The following is a 17,084-nucleotide window of genomic DNA, read 5'->3' on the forward strand; positions in this document are numbered from 1 at the left end:
GGGGACTCCTGTCTCCTTCAGCTCCAAATTTGGGGTACATATATCCAAAGAAAACATGAAAATTTACCATCATATTGTTCCTCCTATCTTGAGGTTCCCAGCTGGTCTGACGTTCCCAGCTGGTCCTTCTTCAGAGTTGTCTTATGGTTGTTTCACGTGCAGTGCCCAGTGTTTCTCACTCTCCATCTTCCTGGAATCAGAATTATTTCCTTATCTTTGAATATTACTTCTTTTTTCCTATTTAGATATAAAATCTGACTGGGGCAGTGTAGGCAGCAAGCTATACTAATGATGTGTATGATGTGTTTATTTGGTCCTTGGATTTTCTAGTACTCTTAGATCTTTAATCTGTTGCTTGCCATCAAGGATCCAGTCTTCTACTAATTTGTCTAGTCAGTGATACTAATATGTTAGCAAACTATGCTTATATGCTTATGCTTGTAGAATAGAAAAAAATTTTCTGCCATATTATATAATGAGGGTGGGATCCTTGGAACTAAGAATTATTTCTTAACCCCCATTTTGTTAAAATTTTTTTTGAGAAATGAAATAAAATAATAGTGTTCACAGTTTTGAGTGGAAATTGGAAGAAGAGAAAGAATTTACATTATTTATTGTGTGTTACTATACTTGAAAAAAATTGAATGAGGGCGTGGTGACACACACCTGTAATCTCAGCACTTTGGAGGCAGAGGCATGAGGATCTCTCTGAGATTAAGGCGAGTCCAGTCTTCAGACCAACTGGGGCTTCAGGGAGACCTTTCTCAAAAAAAAAAAGAGGTGTTTTTTTTTGTTTTTTGTTTGTTTGTTTGTTTTTAATAATACCCTAACTTGAAAACTTTGCTATGTGGCAGACACTGCTGCCCTCAAAGTTTTTCTTAACTCATGTTGCATCCTCAGTACTGTTGTGAGCTGTGGCTTGGTTGCAGGACTCAGAAATCTATTTAAGTCACTCATTTCTAGAGTTTACCACTTGATTTGTCATAGTTTCCTGCCTCAGAATCCAAATAGAAGAGCAGAAGCACCTGTCTGGATGGGGGTTAGGCGCTCACCCAACAGGCAGCTCTGACCAGGAGGTGGAGTCTCCTACACTAAGACCACCCTTGCAGCAGGGCCATGGGAATGATGGCTGGGCACATCCCCTGGATGTGTCTCCTGGATTAACACAATACAACTTAGATTTGCTTATTGGGTTGAAGTATTACAGAAATGCTATTAATTCTACGCCAGCTCAGGAAGGTGAGCAGAACAAATCAAATTTATTGTGAGATGACAGATAATTTTTAAGTTATCTTTGAGCATAATAATTATTTTATAATTGGTGAGGGAGTAGCATTCTTCTAAATTCATGTCTATGTGTTGTAATACTACTTTCTTTCTCTGATAGGTTAACACTCAGAGCCTATATAGTAATATTATTTATTTTCCAGGTTACAGAATACCTGTATGCCAACAAAATGGCTTTCCGATACCCAGAGCCTGAAGACAAGGCCAAGTATGTGAAAGAAAGAATATGGCGAAGTAACTATGTTTCCCTGCTGCCAGATGTGTATGACTGGCCGGAGTCCTCATTAAAGCCTCCCCAGATAACAGAATAGAAGCTCTCCCACCAATATTTCATGCTTCAAGGAACCACTTCTTTTAGACAAAAAAATCATATTCTCAGATTTATGGTGGTGTTCTTGTTCCTGTCGTGTTTTATTCCCCAACACTTTGCTTGGCATTTTTTTCCCCATGAATCTCCACTTCTGTTGGGGATGAATGTGTTCTGTTAAAGCCCACCAGTCCCCTACAATCAAAAACCCAGAATGCTTTAGTTCTGCTCTGCAGACTATACCTGGGGTGTTAACAATGTTTGTGGATGTCTCTTGGATGCTTGTTCCTGCTCGCTGCATCATTTGTTGTTTACTTTTACAGGAATTCATCTTTCACTTAATTCTTTTAGGGCTACTAAAACGGAAATTTACTTGTGAATGTGAGTACAAAATTTTGAGAAGTCAAATTTTGACCTTATCCCAAAGAATTAATCCCCCCAAGGAATTAATCCCTCTGTAGTAGATCTAGGGAGATAGGAAAAATGGCCTCCAGTTTTCTGGCACTAACGCAAGGCCAGCTTTGACATATGGAAGAGTGGGAGGAACCACTGCTGCCTTTGGACGAAGCAGTCATCTGCACCAGTGTACAAAGACCACTTCATTTAATGAAAGTAGTACATCAGTTGAGTTACTTCAGTTATCTTACTGACCAAGTAGAAATTAAGGTTTGTTGTTATGAAAACACAGCGATTTTTCTTTTCCTTCTAGTCGAGAAGATGTGGGATTCTTAACATGTTATGACTAATGGCATGTGACTTTGAAAATGAATTAACCATGTTTCATATCTGAGGGTGTTAACTGCGGTTTCCCTCTCCAACAGTCATGCTCTTTGCTCCTTGCAGTAATTTTGGGATTCTTCTAGGGTATATTCCTTTAAACATTGGTAGTGACATCTTTCTCTTGAACAAGGATTTAATAGTTTTCCAAGGTAAACAGGGATAAAGTAGGTATCAGACCAGGACATGCCATTTTTAATCCCAGGAAAATGAGTGATAGCTGGCTGAGAACAGTGATGTTCCTGTGTCACATGCTGGAGAACCTGAAGGAAACTCCAAAGCATCTTGAGCAATAATAGTATGGCTGTGCTGTTCGCCTGTTCTGTGCGCTTTGAGGGAAAGGACAAAACTTGCTTTTGTGTTTTGAGATTTGTAGTCTGGCCTGGAACTCATTATGTATCCTTGTCTTGCCTCCAATAGAGACAATCCTGTCTCAGCCACCCAAGTGCTGGGTTTATAGGTGAGCCACCATGTGCAGGTCAAAGACAAGACTTTTTAAATGCCCATTCTAAAAGTGTAACCATGAAAAGCAATTCATAGATGATAGAATATTCACTTGATAGTTCACTGTAGAAAATGGGCTTTTTTTCATCTTTCTGCCTGTAGAGATTGATTCTAAATTCTGAATGCTGTATGTAGGCTTAGCAGGCACCAGACCTTGGGTTCAAGCCACAGGACCACCATCAAAACAAAACCAAAAAAATCCAGGTTAAAATGGCATTGCCATTTGAAGTATGAGAGGAAAGAAAAATCGTGAATTTATTTAACAAATGAGTAGTCAGAAGTTTGATTTGTGAAATAATGAACTAGACCATAGTTGGATTCTTTTAATTAAAGGTGAAAGGTTACCCGTAACTGGTCCCAGCACTTGGGAGGTTGAGGCAGAAGGATCTTAAGTTTGAGGCTGGGCAAGATAGTGTGACACTGTCTCATAAAAACAACAATAATGCACACACAGAGAGACACACACATAGCCAGCAAGATGGTGCAGAAGGTAAAGATGCTTGCCTCCCAAGTCTGACACTTGAGTTTGATCCTTAAGACACATAAGGTAGAAGGAAAGAACCAACTTCTGAAAGTTGTCCTCTGACCTACAGACCTGTGCCATGGCATGTTCACATGCACACACACAGAAATGTTACAAAAAATCATGAAAATGAAAGACTTTTCATGTTTTTGTTGACAACAGGTGTTTTCTATGTCAAATCTTTAATATTACAAGTATACAAATTATAAGTGTTTTTGTTTTGTTTATTAAAGGTAGGGACATAGGCTGAATTAAAGTAATTCTAAGAAGTTAGTTAAATATGTCTGTGAAGTTAATGTAAGTCATTTATCAAAACAACCAAATGAAATATAGTTCATTTATGAACAAGTATCAATTATTGGACATAAATTAAATTTAAAATTTTAATATCAGAGTACTGGCAGGAAGGAGAGACCATAATGGCATCAAATTTAAAATAATAAAACATTTGAGCCCTCTATGGAAACTTAGCAAGCAAGAAGGTAATTTGAGTAGTAATGGAGTTTTGCTGAGAAGAGAAACAATTCTGCAGATTAGTTTTCAGTGATCATTTAGAGGAAAGGGAAAGCCTGCTTTCTCATCTATTGTGAAGGAAATTGCATAACTTGGTGAGGGTAAAGCAGATAAATGGATGGTAACAGGAAAGTTTTAAAAGATTTTCCTTAAACTGCTTAACCAGGAGGTTGCTTCAGAATCACTGTGAAACTTTTTATAATTGGAGATGCCTCTGCTCCCTACCTTTAGGCCCCAGTGGACCTCTAAGGGCAAACCCCTAATTTTAGCAGGTCCCCAGGGGATTCTGATGGGTCCCTGTCCTTGCAGTCACTGCCTTAAAGGGGACATCAGAGTCATCTGGAGAGCTAACCCATGCTGGTGGTGCTGCTGCCGCAGGAGGCCACATTGGGGCTCAAGATCTTGCATTTCTAAGGTGCTCCCAGGTGATGCCATCATTGCTGCACAGACCTGGCTGATGGCATTGCTTCAGAATACTGCATGTTGTACTTCTAAGTCTAGTGCTCAGATACTCTACAGTTCAATTTGTATGAAAAGCTCAACTGAAATGTCTTAACTGGCTTTCATCTAGTTTTCCTTAGTTTATGTGAGACATTTATTCTAAAAAAGTTAATGAAACTGGACAGAATTTTTCTGAAAATATGTCTAGAATACTGTTTGTTTTAAGCTCACTTAAATGAAATCTAGTAACCCATTTTCCCTTGTAAAAGATTAGCTATCAAGTAGATGCTTGTGGGACAGCTCTATTTTCTCATGACTGGGCTTACTTTGACTTTCCTCTAAATTAGCCTCTGGAGAAGGGATTTTACAAAGTTAATAATAAATTCAGATTGAGTGAATATTAAGGAGTGTAGAATATTAGTCATTGTTCTTTAAGGATGGTGAGGGGTAGAGAGAGCCTGGCCTTTGTGAAAAATACATCTAAATGTCCATGTGGTTTGATGTCTGGAGCATTTTCCAGCTCTTTTTGTTGTCCCATGGGTAGCCTTCATACGCTAGTGTCCATGTTCTGTTAAGTTACCTAAATAAAACTAACCCTGCTGAGCATCCATAATTCTTGAGAACATTGATATAAATCTGAGAGCTCATTACTGGAGTTCATTTCAAAAGCAATTCTGAAGCATGGAGTAGCACCATTCTGTTTCCATCCAAGACATGTTCAGGAGTAGACACATTGCCGCCTGTAACAAACATGGCCAGGCATGGTGGCACACCCGTCTAATCCCAGCTCCTTGGAGGTGGGAGCAGGAGAATCAGGAGGTCAGGGCCAGCTTCAGCTACATATGGATATTAAGGCCAGCCTGGGCTATGTGAGACCCTGTCCCAGAAAACAAAACCATCAACAGATGAACTAAAGTAATATACTTAGTATTTTAAATAGTCAAAATAAATTCAGCTACAGAAAAACCACATCATCTGAAATCAGTATACCTTAATGTGAGCTGGAAGAGATTGCCGCCCCCCCCCCAAATTTCAGTAAATTCGGATAATGCAAAGGCATGACTTGAATTCTCTAATCTTTACTGGGGCTTAAAGTAGTGCTTATATTTTTAAAGCAATTATTTTCCTTAAAGGAAATTATCCCTCAAAGAAAATAAGGAAATAGGTTAGTTGGATAAAATGTGTATGTCAAATTGTTGTATCTTTGGATAAATGGTATTTTGCCAAAAGTGGACTAATTTTTTTTCTTCCAAGTATGTGTATTTGCATCTTTGCTATTTGAGACATTATTCCTACATTCAGTACCTTTTAAGTCTTAGACTAAGGGAAATCTGTAGTATATGTTCCTCAATTATCAGACGTCCTGTTTTGGTTTGTTTTGCTTTGATTTGAATTCTTGGTTTTGGTTTTGGTTGTTTTTGAGACGTGGCCAGTAACCCAGCCCAGCCTCAGAATTGTGACTCAGCCTCCCAACTGCTAGAATTCTAGAAAAATTATTTTTGCTTTCCTATTTGTGTACTAGCAAATCACCAATTCTCATGTGGTCATTGGCTTGCCAGCAATACATTTGGTATATACAGTGGGCAAAGTATGATAGGCTAAAATTATATGGGCAATGCCTACTCTGGGCCAGGTGTGTAAAGCATCTTGCATATTTAATCATGAAAGCCCTGTGTTTCTGTCCCTGGTTTACAGACAAGGACAGGCATAGAGGGGTTAAATGACTTGTGAAGCAGCTAATGGTGAGCAGCAGAGCTGGGCTCAGTTCAGACCCCCTTCAGCAAAGAAAAGCCTCTGCAGCCAGTTTCATCTGAGTGAAAAGTCTTCACCAATTTGTATATTAGTTGCATTTTGCCTGTTGGCTTAATTTTTATTCTGTTCCTACTTAACAATTCAAATGTAATACAAACCTCTTATTAAGTATTAGATGTATATATTTTTTGTTTTGAATTTGAGAGATTACACCAAAGATTCTCAATAGCCAGTTCACTAACAACTTGATTTAATAATATTCACAAAACTGCCGACTGGTGTCGCTTTTGTGCAGATCATTTTCAATAGCACCCATGTTCTGTTCTTTGTGAATCTGTACCTGTGCATCTGTGAGGTATGTTCTAAGTGGTACCTATTGTGCTCTATGTGTATACAACTTCCATTAAGGAGGGAATAATTAGAAAGTGATAATATGTGTGGAAAATGGAATTTCTGAAAGTCATTTTAGCTAACTATTTGACAGAATTTCTACCCAGTGTTTTATTATACTTTGTGTAATGAACTTTAAAATTTACAGGAAGTGAAACTGTATTTTTGCGATTAGTGTTTTTGTGTTCCCTTCAGTAATATCCCAAGATTAACAACTGACTTGAAGCTGCACATTGCAACTTGTTGCTTTGCCTTTCCCACCCTTGTGTTAAGGTAAAATGATGGATGGCCAGTCTTGTGGCAATGATGCCTTTAGAGTGTGTCATCCTGCACTGTCTTCTTACAGGGCCTGACAAAGACTAGTGTGAAAACTTGATAATTATGTGAACTCATTTTCCCTTTTTGTGATATATTACTTGTAATGAGATATGTGTTCTTATATTTTTCTTAGTAAAATTTTCCTATGCATAAAAACTGGTTTGGTGACCTTGTTTTTGATGGATGTATAGGATACTTTAAAAAGTTGATACCACTGTAAACCTTAAATCTCTTTCTCCCAACTTAAATTCATACATGGAACGATATCCTCATCTTTTCTCTTTGTTTTCAGTTTCCTACTTTTTCTCTCCTTATTTAGCTTAATTTCAGTGGTAAAGGAGAACTCACCCCCATGCCAAGAGCTTGACGAGACTGTGCGGATTTAATGATGGAGGCATAATATAATAGATTGAACCTACTGAGTGCTTCCCCAGGCCAGGACCATGCGTACATAATTACTCATTTAAACTTCACAACACTTAGGAGATTTAGAGGCTAATGATTTTCCTGCTTACTTGAGACCACAAAAATGACCACCTTCTCTCCTGGCTGTAATGATCAAGTACTGATCAAGTAGCTGTCCTGTTACTGTGTTTTCTGACACCCAATTCAGCGTGAACCCCGACATTAATGGTCCCGCAAAATCACCTAACCAGATCCAAATCCCACAAGAGGTGCCTTTATTCATTTCTAATGGAGTGCTGGGGATCAGACCAGAATGCTAGGCAAGCACTGTTGAGCTGTTTCTTACTGAGGCACCCTACATTTCTCTGAAGTGTGGTGTCCTTCACAGAGATAAATAATGGCCCAACGTGGTCAAGTACATCTGCCATCCTGGGGACCTTTGGCAGGGAGACAATGACAATCTGAATTGTATACCCAGGAACCTAAGGAAACAACTCTGCTCCCATCCACTAGAGTCATTCTGTCACTGATCTGCAGGCCCATTCCTCTCTCAACCCGTCTTCCCTCTACCGCTCACCAGTATGAGCATGCAAACATGCTGTGTGGACAGGACTCTTGGCTCCTCTTCTCCAGCCATTGCCCCAAGTCTGTTGAGTTTTGTACTTACTGACTTCTTCCTGACCTCAATTCCTCTCCTTCCACTCTTGCAGTACTAGGGATTGAACCTGGGCCTTCACACATGCTAGGCAAATTCTCTACCGCTGAGCTACACCTCCAGCCCTCTTCTAGTTTTTTTTGTACCACTCCATCCATGCCTTCACACCCACCCTGCCCTCAACCAGACCTTTACATTATTAAATAAATCTAAGGTCAAATTTAAGGTTAGGCATGCTGCCACACACCTTTGGTCCCAGCACTCTGGAGAGAGAGGGAGGCCAATCTGAGTTCTGGGTCAGCCTTGTCTACATAGTTCCAGGCCAGCTGGGGCTATGGAGCGAGAGCTGCATCATTTGGCACAATCCTCACTTTCATATTTACTTGTATGTGTCTGTGCTGGGTGTGAGTTGTAGCTTCAAGTTACGAGAAAGGTACAGGAATCATACCAGGTACCCACCAGGCCTTGACCTAGCAAGATTCGTACCAGGTACCCACCAGGCCTTGACCTAGAAACTCAGACGTTTGCATTTTGCTCCATTTGTTTCATCATTCTTCCACCTTTGTTTATTTTCTAAATGATTGGACATGGTCTGCAGGTATGGCGTGTCTTTACCCAGGCTACATACTAGACCACCTCAAAGCAGCCTCAGCACTTGCTGCACCTCTCTCTGGAACTCTCAAGGTGTCTGTGGCTTCTGGACCTCCTTCAGATCATAGCCCACATTTCACTTCAGCGAGGCATTCTCTGATTCAGAATAGCTATAGCCCACCCAGACTCCTCAGCACCCGCTGTCTCTCTTACTAATTTTCTCCACCGGCCTTTTTACTATCTGATACAGTGATACTACTTATTTCACTTACTGTCTCTCCTCAACCAAATAAGGGTGCTATGAATGCAAGACTTTTTTTCATGTTTAGAAAAACACCTCAGTTTTCCCCACAATGCTCTCATAACATGCTTCTGAGGGGATGTGGGGATGTTCCCTCGTCCCCAAGCAAGCAGTGCTGCAGCCCACGAATCCTGTTTCTTTTTTAAAATATTTATTATTTTTATTTTATGTGTATGAGTGTATTGCCATCGTATCCCCTGGAACTGGAGTTAGACAGTTGTTAGCTGCCATGTGTGTGCTAGGATTCAAACCCAGGTCTTCTGCAAGAACAACCAGTGTTTTTTTTTTTTAAAAAAAAAATAATTTATTGAGAATTTCATACATGCATATAAGGTGTTTTGATCAAATCCATGCACACTCCCTCCCCTCCAACTTCTCCCATATCTCCCCATCACCTTTTTTCTGATAACCTCATGTACTCTTTCTTTTATTTTTTGAATGGGGCTTTTGGCTATTCTAACATTCCCCCATCTGAAGAGGTAATGCTAAAATCTTTTAAGGATTAGATAAAACCTCCCAAATACTTTCGACATTTTTGGCTTTTGGAACAAAATAGGTTGCTAAGAGAGGCCCAAGGACATTGTGAGTTTTAGCCAAGAAACTGGCTGCTTTTCTTTGGGGTCTTTACCCTAACTGCCTAGCCAATTCCTACCTCCTAGTCTTATCATGCCATCCTCTGAAGAGGGCTACCCAAATTGCCAATAGGGAATCGGGACACAGACAGCTTTGGCTTCTTCCATGCTGAACAGGGATGCAGGGTGAGGCAATTGGAGTACCCCTTCAGTGGGTCTATCTAAAAGATTCCCAAATTGCATAACTCTGTAGGGGGGAAAGAAAGTCCTTGACTGGTGAATAGGAAATGTGAAGTAAAAGTAAAGGCAAGAGTAATTAGCATTACAAGTTCTAGACAGGGAACTAGAAAAAAGTCAGATCAGGGCAATTTTCAAATGTTCATATGAAAGTCCATTGAAATTTCTTGACAAGGGCTCCCAAAAGCATCCCTCTATTGGGTTCCTTCTCATTTTTCTTCTGTCTGGCAAGGCTGGACTCTAGAGTGATGGACGCAGGATTTGCTTTCAGGTATTTTGATAGCTGTTGGAGTGGTTAGAATCAGTGTCAGTTCCCTCTCAAAGGCTTCTAGATGGGGGAAAAAACAAATTTATCCATCATTTTAGAACAATAGCGGGTTGTCTCTCTTAGCTACAGGTGGGCAAACTACCTGCAGACCAAGATTTGAAGTCTTACATCTGAGCAACACTTTCTGGTTAGGAGCAAAATCATCAATGAGAAATACTTGTCTAAATAACATTTTATATGGACTTAAATTAAGCCTAATGTCTGGGAACTGTAATCCCTTGAACTCTTAAAGAAATGCACTGATCACTTTAATCTTTGGTTGTACTTTCCTTTTGGGTGTTTAAGACCATACAGTTTGCCCAAATAAACCAATTTATTTTTACTCTTCAAGTCATTGGAAGATCTGTTCTTCAGGGTTCGCATGGGCTTGGAAGGAGCCCCTGGCTCCTTTCTTTTACCAGTTCCATCTATGTGAAGAGAAGTCAAAGGTCCTGCTCAACCATGTCTTGCTTCACTTGGAAGCATGGAGGAAATGTTTCCTCTGAGTTGACCCTCCTCTTTGTAGACCGGACACTGGTTCAAGTTCATCTGGTGGGGTCTCTATGGCCTCCCTGAACAGGAGGACAGGTGACTCACCACAGTTACAGGACATTTTGAGAGATGTTCCATAGTCCCCTGGAACTTAGTCGACCTTGGAGGGCCAGGAGCAAAACCTGTCCTTTAAGTCCCTCCAACCAGATTAGTATAGGCCTCAAAGTACAGCTGTTAAACATCCAATAAGGTTAATTCCACAAGTCTGGTACTTTTAATTACCATGTGCTATGTAGATAAAGCTTGGGTAAAAAACCAAATATTCTCAGATAAACCTTGGCTCTTTGTTTTAGGAGGGTCAGCTGTTCCTTATCTAGTGGTAATCAGTTGTCAATAGTCCCTTGGATAAGATTGGGGTCTGCTGTTAAATTTCCCAGTTCTATGCTGGGTTACTATCTGGGAATCCCTTTGGCCACCCTGGCCAACAACTCAAAAGAATGTATCTCCTGTCTGGCATTGTTGCTTGTTATGTAGCCTTTAGCTATGCATATGGACTCTTAAAAAATTATATTGGCCCCTTTAATCTTTGGTTATACTTTTCCTTTGGGGGTGTTTTAAGACCATACAGTTGGCCCAAATAAATCAATTTTCTTTCTTTTTTTTTTTTCTGGTCTTTCTGAGACAGGGTCTCCCTGTAACCCCACCTGTCCTGGACTCACTATGTAGACCAAGCTGGCCTTGAACTCACAGAGATCTGCCTGCCTCTCTCTCCCGAGTGCTGGGATTAAAGTCGTGTGCCACCACGGGGGGTGTTTTAAGACCATACAGTTGGCCCAAATAAATCAATTTTCTTTCTTTTTTTTTTTTCTGGTCTTTCTGAGACAGGGTCTCCCTGTAACCCCACCTGTCCTGGACTCACTATGTAGACCAAGCTGGCCTTGAACTCACAGAGATCTGCCTGCCTCTCTCTCCCGAGTGCTGGGATTAAAGTCGTGTGCCACCACGCCTGGCTAAATCAATTTATTTTTACACTTAAGGTCATTTGAGGATCTGTTCTCAAGGGTCACATGGGCTTGGGAGGAGCTCCTGGCTCCTTTCTTTTACCAGTTCCATCTGTGTGAAGATAAGTCAAAGGTCCTGCTCGACCATGTCTGGCTTCACTTGGAAGCGTGAATGAGATGTTTCTTCTGACTTGACCCTCCTCTTTGTAGACTGCACACCGGTCCATCTCATGGGGTGTTCGTGGCCTCCCTGAACAAGAGGACAGATGACTCACCACAGTTACAGGACATTTTGAGAGATGTTCCATAGTCCCCTGGAGCTTAGTCGACCTTGGAGGGCAAGGGGCAAAAACTGTCCTTTAAGTCCCTCTGACCATATTAGTATAGGCCTCAAACTATGCCTGTTAAACATCCAATAAGGTTAGTTCCACCAGTCTGGTTCTTTTAATTATCATGTGCTATGTAGATAAGGCTTGGGTGAAAAAACCAAATATTCTAATTGACTAAACTGACCATGGACATTTTAAGATTATGTGTATATTATTTTTGTCTCATCCTTTATATATAACAAACCTAAACAGACCATCATCATTTGCTTAGGCTTTTTCATTTTTTCTATTTTGGAAAATATCTCCATTCCCATATCCTTTTAACATCTTTTATATTCTTTTTTAAAAAAAAAATAATTATGAGACAATAGCATTGACAAATAAATTTTTCCATCTGTTGTGAGACTTCTTTTTCTGGGGGTGCTAAGTAATGCTTATTCCATTTCAAGGTTCTAGTGTCGAGCCAATGTTGGATTCAAGTTTTACTGGGGAAGCAATGAATTTATTGAGCTTACTTACCAGCTGATGGGTTGCTGAGGTGTATGTATGACCTGAGGGTATGCACACTGGAAAGCCTTTACCCAGCATGGGTCATGCCTTCTCTTCCTAGCCTTCCCCAGATTGTATACTTTAGCCCTCCCCAAATCCAGTAGGCCATGTGTGATTAGGGTCAAATTAAATTCAGTTGAGAGCAGCCAGTGTTCTTAACCACTGAGCCATCTCTCTAGCCCAGGTCCTCTGTTTCAATTCTGATGTGGTCTACCTGGAGACAACCATGAGAGAGTGTGTGTTCTATCTCTATTAGGAATACGGTTCCCAGCTACCATATCCTTATGGAAGCCAGGTTGCCTGTGGACTGCTCTCAGGCATCGGCTCATAGTATGGCAGGCCCATTCCTGAGAGTTAAGGACTCTTCTGAAGGACAATGCGAGTTCATGAGCAGAACTGCATTTCCATGAATCGTGCTTTCTAACCCAGTGTTTCTTCATTCCCTGTCTCCTTCATGTAGGATCACACCTCCATCCTGTTTTGAAGGCTCTCACAGCCTTGCTGGCTCCCTCCCCACTCTGAACAAGCATTTCTTCTAATATGTTTCTTGCATGTTTAATCTTAGCATGTGTGTTCCTTGGACGACTTGGAGTGCCACAGCAGGTGGGTCTGGATATAGGTGTGCAGAGTAGGAACACTAGCATGATGGGAGCTATTGGTGAGGTCATTAGAATTTCTGTATTCTTAATACCATTTATTTTCTAAATACACTGCCCCAACTCCAGACTATCCTGTCAAAATAGCCTCAGCCAGTTTGGATGCATGCCTCGAAATTGGAACTTTTAGTTCAATGGCAATACCAAAGAGGTCTTAGGTGAGTGCGGTTCAACTACCCCCTACTACCTTACTACTAGGTCTTAATAAAAATAAGTCTTAAAACAATCTATTATATATGTAAATATTAAACAAGAAAATATTCTATTAACAGGCAGACACTGAACAGTTTATGCTGTTCACCTGCCTTAGTCTGATAGGAGTGTCATAGCAAAAATATCAGATGCTAGGTGGCTTAAACAATAGGAATTTGTTTTCTCATAGTTCTGAAGCCTGGAACTAACTACAAGATGAGGGTTGGATACTGGTGAGGACCCTCCTCCTGCCTTGAACAACAGCACCCCCCATCCTTGAAGGATAAATTCAAACACCCCCCCTACAGGATACCTGAAATTGTCCCCAGTTAGGGGACAGAAGCTGAGCTCCATGGTGTCACCGCCACATTCAGCCACCTGAGGAGCTCCCCCAATCCTTAGGGACCTCAACTCAGACCAAACCAGGATTCATGACTTCAATGCAGAAATCTATTTCAAAACTAGCCAGTATGAAGTAGAATTGGAGATTCTATTTAAGATATTTTAATATAGACTTTAAGCACAAGGTTAGGAGAAAGAGATGTACTTAGAAAGAAAGTACAAATATTTGAAAGTAGGTATAGGCTCAAGGGAGAGCTGCAATTAACTGACTTAGCTATATATATACTCATATACCATCTTGGTGGCTTTCAAGTTACAATCTAAAAGCTTACTGAGGAAGTTTTTCCTTCTCTTCCTTCCCCGCCAAGGTTTATGTTATTTTTAGTCATGCATATGTGCAGGTGCGTGCAGGTACCCACAGAGACCAGAAGAGGGTCTGGATCCTCTGAAGCTGGAGTTACAGGCTGTTGTGAGCTGCCCAACTTGGGTACTAGGAATGGAACGGGGGTCCTCTGAAAGAGCAGGAAGTGCTTTTAACCACTGAACTTCATAAGTGAGAAGTTAGGGTTGCTCCAGAAGTGCCCGGTGTGTTTATAACCTGATAAGGTAAAACCAGGAGCCACTAGGGTTGCACAACAATTTAACATATTTCCTTTCCCTGTAACGGGATTTCTGGTGAGATTCCTAGAATATTGCAGATTTATAGGTAGGAAGGAAAAAAGTCTTTAGCAGTCATTAGTTGTGCTTGAATTCTTCTTTACTGGTGAGATACTTAAACTAGGCTCTTGAGTAACGGGTTTTTGGTGCTTTTTGGTGCAAGGTTAAGTAAAAATCATCAGTCCAGATTCTGTTCATATTGTAAGTCATTGCTACAGGCATTCTGTTTTCATTTCTGTTATAATAAAATATCCTGATAAAAAATTAGGGAAGAAAGGGTTTATTTTCATTCACAATTCGAGTTTACAGTCCATCATTGTGGGTAAATGACAGTGGTAGGAGCTCGAAGCAGTCAAATCACATAAACAGTTGAACAAAGAAATAAATGCATGCTTATAATACACAGGTAGCATTTTCTACTCTTATAAGGCCAGGGAATAGTGCCACCCATTTTTAGACTGAGTCTTCCTGTGGATCTCTCTTCCCTCGTAGGTTGTGGCCACCAATCCAGAAGAACAAAGGGAGCAGAAGTGATGAACAGGGTCAGGGTGGCAGTGAGTATGATGGAAAGAACTTCCCAGAGTCAGCTTCAGTGAGACAGCTCGTTTATTTAGGGGAGCTGGAGGGAATATGTAGGGTGAGGACAGCAGCTAAAGCTTTACCTGATAGGTGTTCATAGTATGCTTTATTTACATGTGGCAGGAGGACCCTATCATGTAGAAAGGGGAGGTGGGATTGACTGGCTGTAGTGCAATGCCTAATTATCATACAAGGGCAGCATTTGCAGGGAACTATGTCAAAGGTCTTGTTCCAAATAAGGTCCAGCATCTGCGCTTAGAGACACTTTCCAAATAAGGTCAGGCAGAGTAGGAAGCCCCTGCTGAGAAAGGGAGTTCTCCATTTTGAGCCAAGCTCAGAGAACTGTCCGGACATGGTGGGCTATGACTTAACAGCAGGGTCCCCCAGCATCTTCCCATATCAATTAAGTCAATCAAGATAATTCCTCACAGACATGTCCATAGGCCAACCTGATCTAGATATCCCTCATTTGAGACCCTTTTCCCAAGTGATTCTGGGTTGTATCAAGATGACAGTTAAACTAACCATCACATCAGGTACATTCACAACCACTTTAATAATGGCACAGATTCCCATTGTGCTGTTGTCAGAATATTAAAAACCCATCAGATCTAAGGTGGGTGTCCTCCTCATATTCCCTAGACTATAAAAAGAACATCCTGATAGTTACATGTTGGTTTTATGCCAAAACATGAGGTACCAGTTTTAAGGAAAATACTGTGAGGTTTTAATCATGGAGCATATTTTTCTATCAGTGTTATCTATTTAGAAATAGGGCTTAGCTTTGTATTTTAGAAACTTCTGGGGCTGGAGAGATGGCTCAGTGATTAAGAGCACTGGCTGCTCTTGCAGAGGACCTAGGTTCAGTTCCCAGTACCCATATGGTGACTAACAACCTTCCATAATTCCAGTTCCAGGGCATCTGATGCCCTTTTCTGACAACACAGGTACACTTACATACATGCAGACAATACTCTTATACACACAAAATTTTAAAAAGAAAGTTGTAATTTGATGAAGACTTTTAAGTCTTACTACATTGAGATCTAAACAGCCTTGTCATCAGGATGTGCTTAGGGCTGCAGAGACACCAAAGAGAGATGTTTTGGGGTTTTGGGTTTGTTTTTTTGTTTTTTTTACTTTCAGAATATTTTTATTTAAACACACAAACACACACACACACACATACACACACACAGTTTTTTAAGAGCCACTACAAACCCTCCCTTTTTAAATAACGTGGCATGAAGCAGGTTGATTTCCACCCTATTGCACATGGTCTGGCCTGGTTATGAATCAGGAGGCTTCTGAGACTGTGGTCCTCACAACAAAGTAGAGTTCAGCCTAGGGAGGAGACCAGCCTCTCCAGCTCCCTCAGGAGCCTGGGTTTCCAGAGCAGCATGGCAGCCCACCCTTCACCCTTTGACAGACCCAGCTTTATCTTCCCAGAGGTCCTCGAGGTCACAAAGGCAGTGGGAACTGGAGGCAGAGAAGCAATCAGATGCCCAGAAACAGTTTCATAAAGGCCTTTGGAAGAGATAAATTAATTCAGGAAGACCCACCTTCATGGAAGGCTGTGGTAGCCAGACATGCACACATATACATGATAGTTTGTAGAAACCTGAAATAGGAAGAAAGGAGGTCACAGTGACAGTTTAGAGCCTACACCATGCACACACACGTATATCCAAGGATCCAGCCCACCAAGGCTGATGTGGAGAAGGATCCCTATCACAGTCTTAGGAACCAGAGTGCTTTCTATGGTATGGTCTAATTCATTTCACTCCTAGGACCCTGGGGGACAGAGAGGCTATGAGGATGCTCTGAGGGCACCAGGGAATTTTCCTTCTCTACTGAAGATGTGTCAGTCTCCAGAAAGAAGTCATCCAGGCCAGAGTCTCCCAGGTACCCGATGCTCAGAGCTTCAAAGACAGGATAGGCCTGGGGCATCATTTCATCCTGGAGACCTGGAGAAGCCACACGTTTCTGAGGCAGTTCCTTCTCATCCATGTACATATCCAGCTCCCTGAGGATAGAGTCAATGGTGGCAGATGGGGAGAGATCTTCACCTAGGAAGAGAGGCTCCAGGGGCAGGGCAGGTGCTAGGGCCAGGCAAATGGCAGCTTGGAGCTTTGCAGTATGTTGGGGCTAAGGGCACACATGATGAGGCTTCATTGGACTTTGTCCAGAGAGATGTGGAGCAGGGCTTGCTGATAGCTCTGAAGACCTGCCAGATTCCTCTCCCACTTCTCATCTTCCTCCTTCTCTTGTAAAGGGGAATGCTTCCTCTTCAAGCCTCCCTTGTCCTAGGCTGCCAGGTTCAAAATGACTGCCTCCCAGAGCACCTGCAGCACCGCAACTCACCAGCACTGGCTAGGGACCCCGCTTGGAAAAGTTTTATTATGGA

General features: G+C 41.4%; 1 protein-coding gene across 1 annotated transcript in view; it reads left to right on the forward strand.

The window, feature by feature from the left end:
• Me2 (malic enzyme 2) overlaps positions 1-5,379 on the forward strand; it is a 65,006-nt gene extending 59,627 nt beyond the window's left edge. Inside the window, exon 16 of the mRNA XM_008851719.3 lies at positions 1,431-5,379. Coding sequence (XP_008849941.1) covers positions 1,431-1,598 — 168 coding nt within the window. The 3' untranslated portion in view covers positions 1,599-5,379. The remainder of the gene's footprint in view (positions 1-1,430) is intronic.
• Positions 5,380-17,084: the final 11,705 nt, after the last annotated feature.

The sequence above is a fragment of the Nannospalax galili genome, unplaced genomic scaffold (genome assembly GCF_000622305.1).
Source record: "Nannospalax galili isolate Female #2095 unplaced genomic scaffold, S.galili_v1.0 scaffold3326, whole genome shotgun sequence".
NCBI lineage: Eukaryota > Metazoa > Chordata > Mammalia > Rodentia > Spalacidae > Nannospalax > Nannospalax galili.